We start from the raw sequence: 13,800 nt of genomic DNA, 5'->3' as shown, positions 1-13,800 counted from the left end.
ATTAATTTAGTGTTTGATAGCAGGTCAACACTGAGTGCACAGGAAGAACAACAACAAAAAAGGAGATGATTAAAAGGGAGAGATAATTGTGGAATCAGGTTAACATAGACATTTTCCTAAAAGACTCAACTACCATGAAGGTTGTTATTTACCATATTCATGAAGTAGAAGAGCACATAGTACACTACTGGCACATGAAGTAGTGGGAGATGGTGAGAAGGAAGGATGCCGGAACAAAAAAGAACACATATATATTGGCAGGTAACTTTTAACTAAGAGGCCAGTGGTTAATGGTTAAAAAGTACAGCCTCAGAATTCCCAAGAAGAATCCTAGTTCTGCTGAGATGGCTGGGGGAAATTATTCAAGCTTTATTGCCTCTTTAAGTCTCAGATTCCTATATATTACGTGAGAATAAGAGTACTGAGGAATAGCCCTCGCTGGTTTGGCTCAGTGGATAGAGCATCGGCCTGCAGATTGAAGGGTCCTGGGTTCGATTCCAGTCAAGGGCACATACCCAGGTTGCGGGCTCAATTGCCAGTAGGAGGCGTGCAAAAGGCAGCCAATCAATGATTCTCTTTCATCATTGATGTTTCTATAGCTCTTGCCTTCTCCCTTCCTCTGAAATCAATCCTATCTAATAAAAGAGAAACATGGTAATTAGCCGTACCTCCACTACCCTTCCCAATGGCTAATGAGGGCAATATGCAAATTAACTGCCAGCCAAGATGGCGGCCGGCAGCCAGGCAGCTTGAAGCGAACAGTAGGCTTGCTTGCTTCAGTGACGGAGGAAACTAATGTTCCCCGCCTGCCGCTGCCGGCCTCTGAGCTTGCAGTTTGAAACATTGTTACAAATATAGAAGCTAAACAAAACCCCAGAAACCTGCTTTCAGCCAGCCGGGATCTCAGAGCTGGAGTTGAAACAGTGTTTCGATTATAGAACCCAAACAAACCAGATACCTGCTTTCAGCAGCCAAGGCCTAAGAGCTGGAGCCAAGCCTCAGAGCTAAAGCTGGCCCAGAAAAAAATAAAGAAAAAAAGGAGCGGTTGGGAGCTTCAGTCACCCACCAGCCTGAAAACAGCCCTCAGCCCCTCACCCAGACTGGCCAGGCACCCCAGTGGGGACCCCCACCCTGAAGGGTGTGTGACCAGCTGCAAACAGCCATCATCCCCTCACTCAGGCTGGCCAGGCACCCCAGTGGGGACCCCCACTCTGATCCAGGACACCCTTCAGGGCAAACCAGCTGGCCCCCACCCGTGCACCAGGCCTCTATACTATATAGTAAAAGGGTAATATGCCTCCCAGCACCGGGATCAGTGTAGCTAAGAGGCCTCCCGGCCCCGGGATCAGTGTGACAGGGGGCAACACCCAATCCCCCTGATCGCCCTGCGACTCTGTGTGTGACAGGGGGCGGGGCCACAACCTCCCTATCCACCCTGCTCTGTTCGTGACAGGGGAAGGCACCCCAACCCCCTGATCAGCCTTGCTCTGTGCCTGATATGGGGGAGCTCCTCAACCCCCTGATCGCCCTGCGGCTCTGTGCGTGACAGGGTGCGGCGCCCCAACCCCCTGATCGGCCCTGCTGTGTGTGTGACAGGGTATGGTGCCCCAACCCCCCCACCCCCACGGGTCCTGCTCTGTGTGTGACGGGGTAGAGCCATAACCTCCCCATCAGCCCTGCCCTGAGTGTGATAGTGGCGGCGCCCCAACCCCCTGATCGGTCCTGCCCTGTGGGTTATAGAGGGAGGCGCCCCAACCCCCTGATCCGCCCTGCTCTGTGTGTGACAGGGGGCGGTGCCCCAACTCCCCAATCGGCCCTGCTCTGAGCCCGACCAGGGGCTGCACCTAGGGATTGGGCCTGCCCTCTGCCACCAGGGAGCAGGCCTAAGCCAGCAGGTCGTTATCTCCCGAGGGATCCCAGACTGCAAGAGGGCACAGGCTGGGCTGAGGGACCGCCCCCCCCCGTCCCAGTGCACAAATTTTTGTGCACCAGGCCTCTAGTCTATAATAAAAGGGTAATATGCTAATTAGACCAGACATCTTCCAGATGTCCTTCCTGATGAAGCCGGGGCCAGAGGCAAGTCAGCCCAGGTCCCGGGTGCCTATGGGTGGTCTGAGGGAAGCCAGCCCGTGTCCTAGGTGCCTGCTGGTGGCCGGAGGAGGGAAGCCTGGGTCCCGGGTGCCAGAGGGAAGCCAGTGCTGGCAGCTGGGGGAGGGAAGGCCTACTCTTGCACAAATTTTTGTGCATTGGGCCTCTAGTAAAAATATATAAACAAACGAACAAAAATTGTGTTTGTCTTTACAAAGCTTTAAAGAAAAAGAGTACTGAGAAATAAATAAGATAATGAAGACCAAAAACGTATTCGTGCCATGCTCAATAAAAAGAAAAGGTTCAACATATGTTCTCTACCATGACAACATTTTTATTGTATATTTATATGCACAGAGGAAAAAAAGTGTCAATAAGAAAATATTGACAATGATTGTCAATGGCTACAGATAAACATTTTTATTTATTTTCCTTACCTGTATTTTACAACTACAATAAAAGCATGAGGAAAAGAAAACTCATAGTATTTTTAAAACACTAGTTCATATTTGTTCTGATTTTCAGCCTGATATGCTTCAGGCAGAAGAAATGACAGAGAGAGTAGCACTATTCAAAAGAACTCTCCACTGAGGAAACTGTTCTATGTCTGCACTTTCCAGTATGATAGCCACTAGCCATACGTGGATATTCAACACTTAAAATGTGGCTACTTCCACTGAGGAACCTAATTTAAAATTTCCGGTAATTTGGTATTGGACAGTGCAGGTGTAGAATGCATATTTTATTTTTTTCACCTTACCAAATTTAGGCTCCTTGTAGTGTTCTCTTTAATGCAAATGTAAGCTGTATGATACAACACAAGCAACTAAGATGGATATCTCATTATAATTTTTTAAGATCTAAAAAAGGTATTCCTTCTCAAAATAATTAAAACAATATTTACCTTTTGTGTGTACTCCTAATCTGTAAGATCCAAATGTAAAAATTTTTCCTCCAACATTTTCAATTACAGATTGTGGAAGATTCTGTTGAAACAAACAAAAAATGGTCATTTTCCCAGTGGAACACAGAGAAAATTATCCTAATATATAAAAACCCTGGGTCGTAACGACCAGTCACGACTGAGGTTCAACTAACTGGAAATCAGTCCTGCAGTCAGCGCTGGATTGCCGTGGCAACCCAGCGCAGACTGCTTCTCCTCAGATGCGGTGCCCCAGCACTGACTGCTGAGGGGGCTGCGAATCAGGACCAGAGAGAGGCCTGAAGAGAGGAGCAGGGACTGATCCGTTGCCTCTGTGGCACCTTTTGATCAGCACTTGCCTCTCTCTTTCTCTCCCAGTCTGGCCAGCAGCCACGCCTCCATTTCTCTCCAGGCCTCCACCAGGGCTGCTGATCAGCCAGCCGCGCCTTTCTGATCAGTTGGGGGCAAGATCAGGCCAGCAGGGGAGGGCAGTTGGGGATGAGATCAGGCTGGCAGGGGAGGGCAGTTGGGAGCAACCAGTCCAGCAGGGGAGGGCAGTTAGGGGCGATCAGGCAGGCAGGCAGAGGTAGTTAGGGGTGATCAGGCAGGTAAGCAAGCGGTTAGGAGCCAGTGGTCCCAGATTGCGAGAGGGATACGTCCGACTAGCAGTCGGATATCCTCCAGGGGGTCCTCGATTGGAGAAGGTACAGGCTGGGCTGAGGGAACACCCCCCCCCCCGACTCCATACACGAATTTCATGCACCGGGCCACTAGTTTCAAATAACGCTGTATATTAAAAAGTAAGATTTCAGTGCAAAGTTATATAGAGGGTAAACAAGCTTATAAGCTCTACAGAATACCAGGCCTTCATAGATCAACCTAATCTGAAATGCAAGCAACTTTCAACTTTTCATGAGTGTTCTTCTATGAAGATCCTTATTATTTTAGAATCTTGCCACATTTCTGGAAACTGCTTTAAAGACTGTGGTAAAGGAGATCATGTGATTACGCAGGAGCAATGATTCAGCTTTTATTCATGACAAAGATGCTGCATAAATCATTGCTTATATTCAATGATTATACCAAATATTCCATAGTACATTAAAATATAATTTATCAGATCAAAGTGACTGACTTTGAGGCCAATACTGCTCCATATTTGATTTCCTAGACCAGTGATCAGCAAACTGCAGCTCGCAAACCACATGCGGTTCTTTGGCCCCTTCAGTTTGACTCTTCCACAAAATACCACATGCGGGCGTGCACGTACAGTGCGACTGAAACTTCGTGGCCCATGCGCAGAAGTCGGTATTTTGTGGAACAGCCACACTCAAGGGGCCAAAGAGTGCAAGTGGCTCGCGAGCCGCAGTTTGCCGACCACTGTTCTAGACTTTGGTGGATGATTCTGAGCAGAACTAAACTTACTGATTGTTTCTTTGAATAGAAACACCAGAAACAGGAGAAAGGAAAGCATTACAAATCATCTTTTCTTAAAAAAAAAAAATATTTTCTTAAATGGGTCAAATGAATTCCACACACCATTCTAAGAATACATTTCCATTACCAGAAGCCCAGTCATGGATTCCTCAGTGTGTGTATGATTTTTCATAATTAAGGATTAGGAACTCAGAGAATGTTATTTTTAAAGAACTATTTACTTTGAGAGTCTAATACCTGAAAACCTAAAAAATGCTCATTGTTGTAGGATTCCTTAAAAGGTAACAAGACTCAAATATTTAATAAACATTTTTAAAGCACTTTTCCAGGGATATATCTATTTCAGTAAAGCATGTAAGTAATTGTCAGTTTCAGCTTTGAAATGTTGCAACCAAAAAGTGCTTATAAAAAATAAAATTAAAAATGTTTAGAAATTACTGAATTCACTTCTTTTTCCTGCTTTCAAAATAATTAGAAACAAATATAAATTACTAGAAGCCCGTTGCAAGATTCGCGCAATAGACCTTCCTTCCCCTGGCTGCTGGCACCAGTTTTCCTCCAGCACCCGGGACCCAGGCCTTTGGTCCGGCCGCAGTGGAGAAGCCAAGCCTCTTCAGTCTTCAGTCTTTGCTCCGCACCTGTGTATGCAAATTAACCGCCATCTTTGTTGGGTTAATTTGCATTGTAGCTCTGATTGGCTCGTGGACATAGCAGAATGACACCAATTTGCATGTTTCTCTTTATTAGTGTAGATGTTATCAAGACTAAATCTACTTAAACAAGAACTACTATGTTCTTTGGCAAATTACTTCATATGCAAGTAAGTCAACTTACCTTGCTTTCACTGATTTCTCGTATCCACTCTTTTACCAGGTTATTTAATTTTCCCAAAATTAAAATCCTGTTGATAGAGCAAATATCAATCAGCAAATCATTTGTTATTCTAAATCATCTCTCTATATAAAAGGCTAATATGCAAAGTGTCCCCTCAAGAGTTCGACCATGGTCATTGCATGTCATTGCTCGCTATGACATGCAATGGCCACCAGGGGGTGGTGTGGAATGAAGGAAGGCCCTGGCAGCAGCTGGCAGGAAGGCCTCAGCCCTGATCTCTGGCCAGGCCTAGCAACCCTACCCGTGCACAAATTTCGTGAATCGGGCCTCTAGTTACTTATTAAACTGCAACAGTTTTCAAAAGGTGGCTTCCTAAATTAAAAAGTTTATAAGCTATCAGAAAGTAAGTATATAGTAGTTACCAATAAGTAGGCATTCCTCTTTCTCTTGACAATTCTGTACTATAATAACCAATAGCCTAAAAAAAATTAAAATATAGGGAATGCAGCTCTATGTTAAAGTCTTTTCCTAAATATCACCCTTGTCTGAAACAGAGATAGACAGAAGAATAATTCAGACTTTCTGAGTCAAGAACGCCTCAAAATTAGTCTATTATGTTAATAAGAAATTATAAATTTTTATATATTTACCTGCGCTGCAGTTCCTCTTCTTCTTCAAAAACCCCATAGGGTTTCAGAGTCTCAATTAGTTTCTGTGTAAGCAGGCAGTCGGTCTCCTTGGGGGCTGCTAAGCTGATAGGAGAGGTAATGCCATAGTGCTTCTGTGGCGGCTGTGTTTGCTGTGATCCCTGCGTTGTAACTGGACTACAAATGAAATGGGATAAAATTACTGTCAAAAAATTTCTACAATGAGCCCTAGCTAGTTTGGCTCAGTGGATAGAGCATCAGGCTGTGGACTGAAGGGTCCCGAGTTCGATTCCAGTCAAGGGCACATGCCCGGGTTGCAGGCTCAACCCCCAGGGGCATGCAGGAGGCAGCCAATCAATGATTCTCTCTCATCACTGATGTTTCTATCTTTCTCGCCCTTCCTCCCTGAAATCAATAAAAATATTTTTTTAATTTCTACAATTTGACTCAAATTGTCATGACTAGAAAAAAGTGTAAGACACATTTCTAAACATAGCTGGTTCCCTGCAATACCGTAAAACCCAAGACGCTTTTATTTCTAAAAGACCTTTTACTTGCCTTACAACAAAAGTAAGTGAGCAAATGAAAACATTATTTCTCCTCCCACTCCAAGGAGTTTCACTTTGTTACTACCTAAATATCTAAAATTATAAGTAAGAATCCAGATCAAATACACTGCTAAAAAAATTGCAATCTGGAATAACAGAAAACAGAGAAATTTTACTCCTTAAAAAGAAGCCCTGCCCAGCCAGAGTGACTCAGTTGAGCATTATCCTGTGCACCAAAGGTTGAAGGTTGGATTCCTGAGCAGGGCACATGCCTGGGTATCAGATATGATTCCCCGGTCAATGTGTGCAGAAGGCAACAGATTGACGTCTCCATTTCTTCTCTCTCTCTCTCTCTCTCTCTCTCTCTCCACCTTTCCTCTTCCCCCCAGCATGTCCTCAGGTGAGGGTTTTTAAAAAAGAGTCAAAATCTGTTATTTCTGAAGCAATGCCAAACATACTACAAAAACACTATTTAACAATACAGGAGGTTCCCCAAATGCAACTTAACATCTGACTCACAATGAATAAAACTCTTAAATGAACAGGGCATATAACATAAACATAACTTGGGAGGGGGGACTATATTCACACTAAGCTTGTTACAGATTTTTAGTAAGAGATATACACCTCAACAATGATGCTAGTCTAAAAGTTTTTTCCATTTTAAGAGAAATGCAGATTTTTACAACTAATAGGGTTTTGATATAGCATGCTTTAAAACATACAAAATCAGGTGGGGACTAAGGGAAGAACCAAACATCTGGATCATTTATTTCTTCCAAATTCTATTTTTTAACAAATAAAGTATTTGTTTTACACACACACACACACATTTCTATTTTAAGTTCTAAATACACACTTCATTTTTGAAGTGCAATAATCTACTTAAGCAGTAACAGGCCAAATCCAAGAACCCTAGGTCAGTGGTCGGCAAAATGCGGCCCCTTGAGTGTGGCTCTTCCACAAAATACTACATGCGGGTGCACATGTACAGTGCGATATAAACTTCATGGCCACACTCAAGAGGCCAAAGAGTCACATGTGGCTTGCGAGCCACAGTTTGCCGACCACTGCCTTAGGTAGGTAAGTCCCATAATACATTTACTGCCTATCCACTGGGTTTTGGTTTATACTGTGACTACACTGTGTTTTGTATTTTGTCTTCTGAAAATCAACATAGACCTAAAAATGCCAGGAAGCCCATACTGCTTGTTAATAATTAGGCAGTGGGCTGTGTATCATCTAATCAATGTATCCAGATCGAGTCAGAAATTGTCTCAATTTTAACAGATTTTACAGTAACATTTACTAAGTAAATATCAGATTTATTATCTCTTGCAGCAGTTAATTCCTGTCTGATCACTTCCTCCTACTCCTTTAATCTAAATTGCATAGTTTTTACAAGGCTGTGATGCTAATTCAGAGCTGGGGATTGACATGAGCACCAAGCACTACTGAAGACTAAATATCTTAATGTTCTACTTTTCAAATTTATGTAGCTATCTCCTAAGATTAAAATATACAAATTAACTTAAGTTTAAGTGCATTCAAAATGTCTTGATTAATAATACATATTTTCATCAACCTCCATGACTTCTGGTAATGGCATTCAAAACTGTCTACAAGTCTACTCTCAACTCTGCCGCAATCTGATAAAAGAGAAAAAACAGGCCTATTTTTCTCTGGTTTCACTTCTGCAACTAGTTATATTATTCTTGGTAAGTTTTATCTCTATGGATTTATAATAGAAATTATTGTATCTCTTCTCTAAGTTAGATGGCAAGCTAGGGCTATTAAAACTATGACACATGTGACATTGAGGAGTTATCCAAACACAGAACATTTTTTTAACACAATACTCAAAGAAAGTTCCATCTGCATACACGCATAACCAATGAACACAGTAGGGGGGTGAGGGTCTGCGCTGGGGGGCGGGAGAGGGCAGGGAGAGATTAATGGGGGGGAAAGGAGACATATGTAATATTTTCAATAATAAAGAATTTTTTAAAAAAAAAAGTAAGAAAGAAAGCTCCATCTTTTCCCCATAATAGGCTGTCCAAGACCTGACTCTAATTAGGATATTTAGGTATTTAGAATAGCAACATTTTTGTACAATTAACACAGTAGACTCCTTATTACAGTTAGACATTTGTTTCAAAAGTTTAGACACTCAGCTTTCCTTTCACCACTACAGTAGCAGCCATGAGTATGCTCAGGCTTCATTCAACAGGGCTTGTCTCCAGTGTCCTCCGCTGTGGCAAAAAGAAGACTGGACTCCAATGAGACCAATGAAATTGCCAATGTCAACTCCCAGCAGCAGATTTGGAAGCTGATCAAAGATGGGCTAATCATCCAAAAGCTTGTGATTGTCCATTCCCAGGCTCAATGCCAGAAAAACATCTTGGCCCACAGGAAGGGAAGCATGCGGGCATAGGTAAGTGAAAGAGTACTGCCGATGCTCAAATGCCTGACAAAGTAACTTGGATGAGGAGGATGAGAATTCTTTGCAACTACTTAGAAGACACCGTGAATCTAAGAAGATTGACAGCCACATGTAGCACTGCCTGTACCTGAAAGTGAAGGGTAATGTGTTCAAAAACAAGCAGATTCTCAGGGGACACATCCACAAGCTGAAGGCAGACAAGGCTCAGGAGAAGCTTCTGGCTGACCAGGCCAAGGCCCGCAGGTCTAAGACCAAGGAAGCAGCAAGTCCTGCAAAGAGCAGCTGTAGGCCAAGAAAGAAGAAGTCATCAAGACTCTGCCCAAGGAGGAAGAGAACAAGAAATCAAGTGTCACCTTTCTTACCTACACATAGTGGCTTTGCCAACTGGATTAATCATTTAATAAACATAGCCTTCAACTACCAAAAAAAGAGAAAAGTTTAGGCATCCAGTCCTGGCCAGTATGCTCAATGGTTAGACCTTCAGCCTGTGCACCAGGGGTTGGTGGGTTCGATTCCTGGTCAAGGGCACACACCTGGACTGCAGATTCGATCCCAAGCTCTAGTTAGGGCACGTGCCAGAGGCAACCAATCAATGTGTCTCCAAAATCGATTTTTCTCTCTCCTGCGCGCGCGCGCGCTCTCTCTCTCTCTCTCTCTCTCTCTCTCTCTCTCTCTCTCTCTCTCCCCCCCTCCCTCCCTCCCTTCCACTATCTCTAAAAAAAAATAAAAATAAATTAATAGGAAAAATCTCCTCGGGTGAGGATTAACAAAAACAATAAAGGTTTAGGCATCCAATTTACCAATAAATACACTCTGAAATATCAAGTACTCTAATTACAAAGCTAACTCAAAGAGTGCAAGTTCCCATGATTTGTGAACTGCAGTTTGGTAGCCATACATTCAAACAAAATATGATCAATCTTTGGATATATTATTACTGATAATTATTCATATTACAAGTCAGTGAAGAATGTTTAAAATACTCAAATGGGCTCTGACCGGTTTGGCTCAGTGGATAGAGAGTCGGCCTGCGGACCGACCCGGGTTCGATTCCAGTCAAGGGCATGTACCTTGGTTGCGGGCATATCCCCAGTGGGGGGTGTGCAGGAGGCAGCTGATCCATGTTCCTCTCTCATCGGCGTTTCTAACTCTCTATCCCTCTCCCTTCCTCGCAGTAAAAAATCAATAAAATATATTTAAAAAAATAAAAAATAAAATAAAATACTCAAATGGTTTTGGTATATACAGTAAAATTTAAATTCCAGATGCCAAAATATATTTCAAAACATTTAAGAAATTATAGCTATTGCAAAATGTTAAAGAAGATAAACACAATTTTCAGAACCACATTTAAGCAAGACACAAATCCCAAAAGCCATACACAAAACAGATTTGCCTAAATGAAAATACTCTCAACTTTTATATAGCAACAATACATCATAAACAAAGATAAAGTAAATAAGTGAGGAAAATACATGCAACCTCTGCCAAAATAGTAATATTATAAGTATGTGCACGCACAGTTTCACTGCATATCAGGAAAACAAATCAAGACAATCATTTTCTGCCAGACTGGAGAAAAACAAAGTTGATGGATAGCTGATAAAAATTAAAAACTTATTATGTAGGAAGACTAAATGGTGATGGTTGGAGAATTGACTTGAGGTGAACACACAATAAGTGTACAGATGATGTATTATAAATTGTACACCTGAAACGCAGATAATTTTATTAACCAATGTTACCCCAATAAATTCCACGAAAAAGTTTTTGTGTTTTGTTTTTTTTAAAGAATAAGGTAGTTATTATGTGTAAGTTGCACGGATACATGTCCACAATGTCAGGTAAAAGGCTGTTAAATGTAATTATGATAAAAGCTACTATTTAATGAAACATATTCCAGGTTACGTATGAAGCACTTTAGATTATTCCCAACTGTTCCTAACAATTCTATTAACTCGCTCCACTTAACAGGTGAAGAAAATTAGAGAAAAAGAAAAGACTTACCTAAATTCACTGAACTATGGTACCAGGCATCTGATTATAATTATAACCTCTATGTATAGAGGCTAAAGAGTGTCTCTATACATCTTTCACAATACAGCCTTATATTTTTAAAAATAATGTGTAGTGTGCCTACATGCAGAAACGAGATGACAAAATTTCCTTTTCTATTTTATAAATTTGTTTCAATTTATTAAATTATTCTTAACAAATGTTAATGATATCATATAAAAGTTGAAAACCTCCTAATTCTACTACCCACCATTAAATTAAGCTAGTGACAGTAAGAGACTAAAATCATCACCTGGCAAAAAGGTAGACCAAACAAATGCTCAATTTAAAACAATTAAGCAGCTAAAAACCAAGTTTATGCTAATCAAATGCATTATTTTAAAGAAGTAAAATAAAGATTTTAAAAATGAGTTTTTCGGTGCAGTACTTATTAGAAACTAGAGGCCCGGTGAACAAAAATTTGTGCATTCGGGATGGGGGGAAATCCCTCAGCCCAGCCTGTGCCCTCTTGCAGTCTGGGACCCCTTGGGGGGTGTCCACCTGCTGTCTTAGGCCCACTCCCTGGGGGGATTGGGCCTAAGCTGGCAGTCAGACATCCCTCTGGCAGTCCAACAGCCCTCGGGGGATGTCCACTTGCCAGCAGGGAGCAGGCCTAAACTGTAGTCGGATATCCTTAGCACTGCTGAGGAATCGGGAGAGGATCCCGCCACCACCGCTGTACTGGCAGCCGTCAGCCTGGCTTGTGGCTGAGCAGAGCTGACCACCAGAGGGCAGCTCCTGCATTGAGCGTCTGCCCCCTGGTGGTCAGTGTGTGTCATAGTGACCAGTCATTCCCAGTTCTACTGTTAGGGTCAATTTGCATATTACCCTTTTATTACATAGGATAGAGGCCTTGTGCATGGTGGGGGCCAGATGGTTTTCCCTGAAGGGTGTCCCAGATCAGAGTGGGGGTCCTGCTGGGGTGCCTGGCCAGCCTGGGTGAAGGACTGAGGGCCGTTTTCAGGCTGGCCACGCCCCCCCTGTGACCCAAGCTCCCAGCCTTTCCTTTTTTTCTTTTTTTTTCTGGGATTTATTTATCTTCTATAATTGAGCAGAAGCCACGGCCTGGCTGGAAGCAGGTATCTGGGATTTACTTATCTTCTATAATTGAAACTTTGTAGCCTTGAGCTGAGCCCAGGGCCGGCCAGGGCAGGCAGGAAGCTTGGCTTCCTCCATCGCTGGGGGCAACCCAAGCCTCCTGCTCGCTCCAGCTCGCTCCAGCTCTGTGGCCGCCGCCATCTTGGTTGGGTTAATTTGCATACTCGCTCCTGATTGGCTGGTGAGTGTGGCTTGTGGGTGTAGCGGCGTGAAGGAGTGATGGTTAATCTGAATCTTTCTGTTTTATTAGTGTAGATAGCAAACACAGGCCTGGCTGGTGTGGTTCAGTGATTGAGCATCAAACCACGAAGCAAGAAGAGGTCACCAGTTTAATTCTGATCAAGGCACATGCCCAGGTTTCAGGCTCAATCCCTAGCAGGGGGCATGCAGAAGGCAACTAATCGATGGTTCTCTCTCATAAATGTTTCTATCTCTCTATCCTTCTCCCTTCCTCTCTCTCTAAAATCAATGAAAACATATTTTGGGGGGGGGGGGGGGGAGAATGAAAGAAAGAAGCCCGGCAGGTATGCCTCAGTGTTTGAGCACTGACCTATGAATAGGAAGTCAGGGTTTGATTCCCGGTCAGGGTACATCCCTGTGCTGCAGGCTCCATCCCTGGTGGGGGCATGTGGGAGGCATCCAATCAATGCTTCCCTCTTATTGATGTTTCTATCTCTCTCTCCCTCTGCCTTCCTTTCTGAAATAATAAAAATATACTTAAAAAGAAATAGTAAATATAAGCAACATCATGCTTTATTAACCACTCCAGAAAACTGCTAAGGCATCCAAAGTGATCCAACTTCATCAATCCAATTTTCCTAAAATCACCTTTTTCTCATTTAACTCATTTTTGCCAAAAAGTATCCTATATAATAAAAAGGTAATATGCAAACTGACCCTAACAGCAGAATGACTGGTCACTATGATGACACGCAGTGACCACCAGGGGGCATTCGCTCAACATAGGAGCTGCCCCCTGGTGGTCAGTGCATTTCCACAGGGTGAGCACCGCTCAGCCAGAAGCCGGCTCATGGCTGGCCAGCACAGTGGCAGTGGCGGAAGCCTCTCCTGTCTCCTCCGTGGCAGCGCTAAGCCTGCTCTCCGCTGGCAAGTGGACATCCCCCAAGGGCTCCTGGGCTGCCAGAGGGATGTCTGACTGCCACCTTAGGTCCGATCCCCCTGGGGGGAGCAGGCCTAAGCTGGCAGGTGGACATCCCCCGAGGGGTCCTGGACTGCGAGAGGGTGCAGGCCGGGCTGAGGGACCCCTGAGTGCATGAATTTTCATGCACTGGCCTCTAGTAGTATAATAACTACTTAAGCAGAAATTTACTGAACTCATAAATACATGTGAAAGACAACTTTAAAATCAGTAATACAAAGACAAAGTCTGTTCTCAGTGACAGTCTCAAATTTGGTCTGAGATTCAGATCCTTAACAGATAGCTTGGGGTGGGAGCTGGCTATGAGGGATCAATGGGTGAAGACTTTCAACAATAAATATTAAAACACACACACACATGCAAAGTAAAAGCTTAAAATAAATATTACAGAAACAAGAAAATCAACAGAAGGAAAAACTGAGAGGTGTGCCCTCTAAATCAGTGGTCGCCAACCTTTCAGACCTCGCAGACCATCAGTTGGCGACCACTGCTCTAAATGTCAGGCAAGGAGGGAGGAAAGTGAGGTCTAGGTAGATGACTAACACAAAAGAAAAGTACAACATGCCCTA

General features: G+C 43.3%; 1 protein-coding gene across 10 annotated transcripts in view; it reads right to left on the bottom strand.

Moving 5' to 3' along the window:
• Positions 1-13,800, bottom strand: part of PAPOLA (poly(A) polymerase alpha) — a 61,134-nt gene that overhangs the window by 37,513 nt on the left and 9,821 nt on the right. For 3 of the 10 annotated variants that reach the window (XM_059686081.1, XM_059686077.1, XM_059686085.1), the window contains exons 1-4: positions 9,047-9,174; positions 5,932-6,105; positions 5,282-5,348; positions 2,993-3,074 (exon numbers count right to left, since the gene is read on the bottom strand). In XM_059686081.1, coding sequence (XP_059542064.1) covers positions 2,993-3,074; positions 5,282-5,348; positions 5,932-6,105; positions 9,047-9,099 — 376 coding nt within the window. In that variant the 5' untranslated portion in view covers positions 9,100-9,174. Of the gene's footprint in view, positions 1-2,992; positions 3,075-5,281; positions 5,349-5,931; positions 6,106-9,046; positions 9,177-13,800 lie in introns of those variants that run through there. The other 7 variants (XM_059686095.1, XM_059686100.1, XM_059686073.1 and 4 more) reach the window with 5 other exon arrangements.

This window comes from Myotis daubentonii, chromosome 1 (genome assembly GCF_963259705.1).
Source record: "Myotis daubentonii chromosome 1, mMyoDau2.1, whole genome shotgun sequence".
In the NCBI taxonomy this organism is placed as follows: Eukaryota; Metazoa; Chordata; class Mammalia; order Chiroptera; family Vespertilionidae; genus Myotis; species Myotis daubentonii.
The sequence above is the reverse complement of the archived record's forward strand: the minus strand, read 5'-3'. Positions and strand labels throughout refer to the sequence as shown.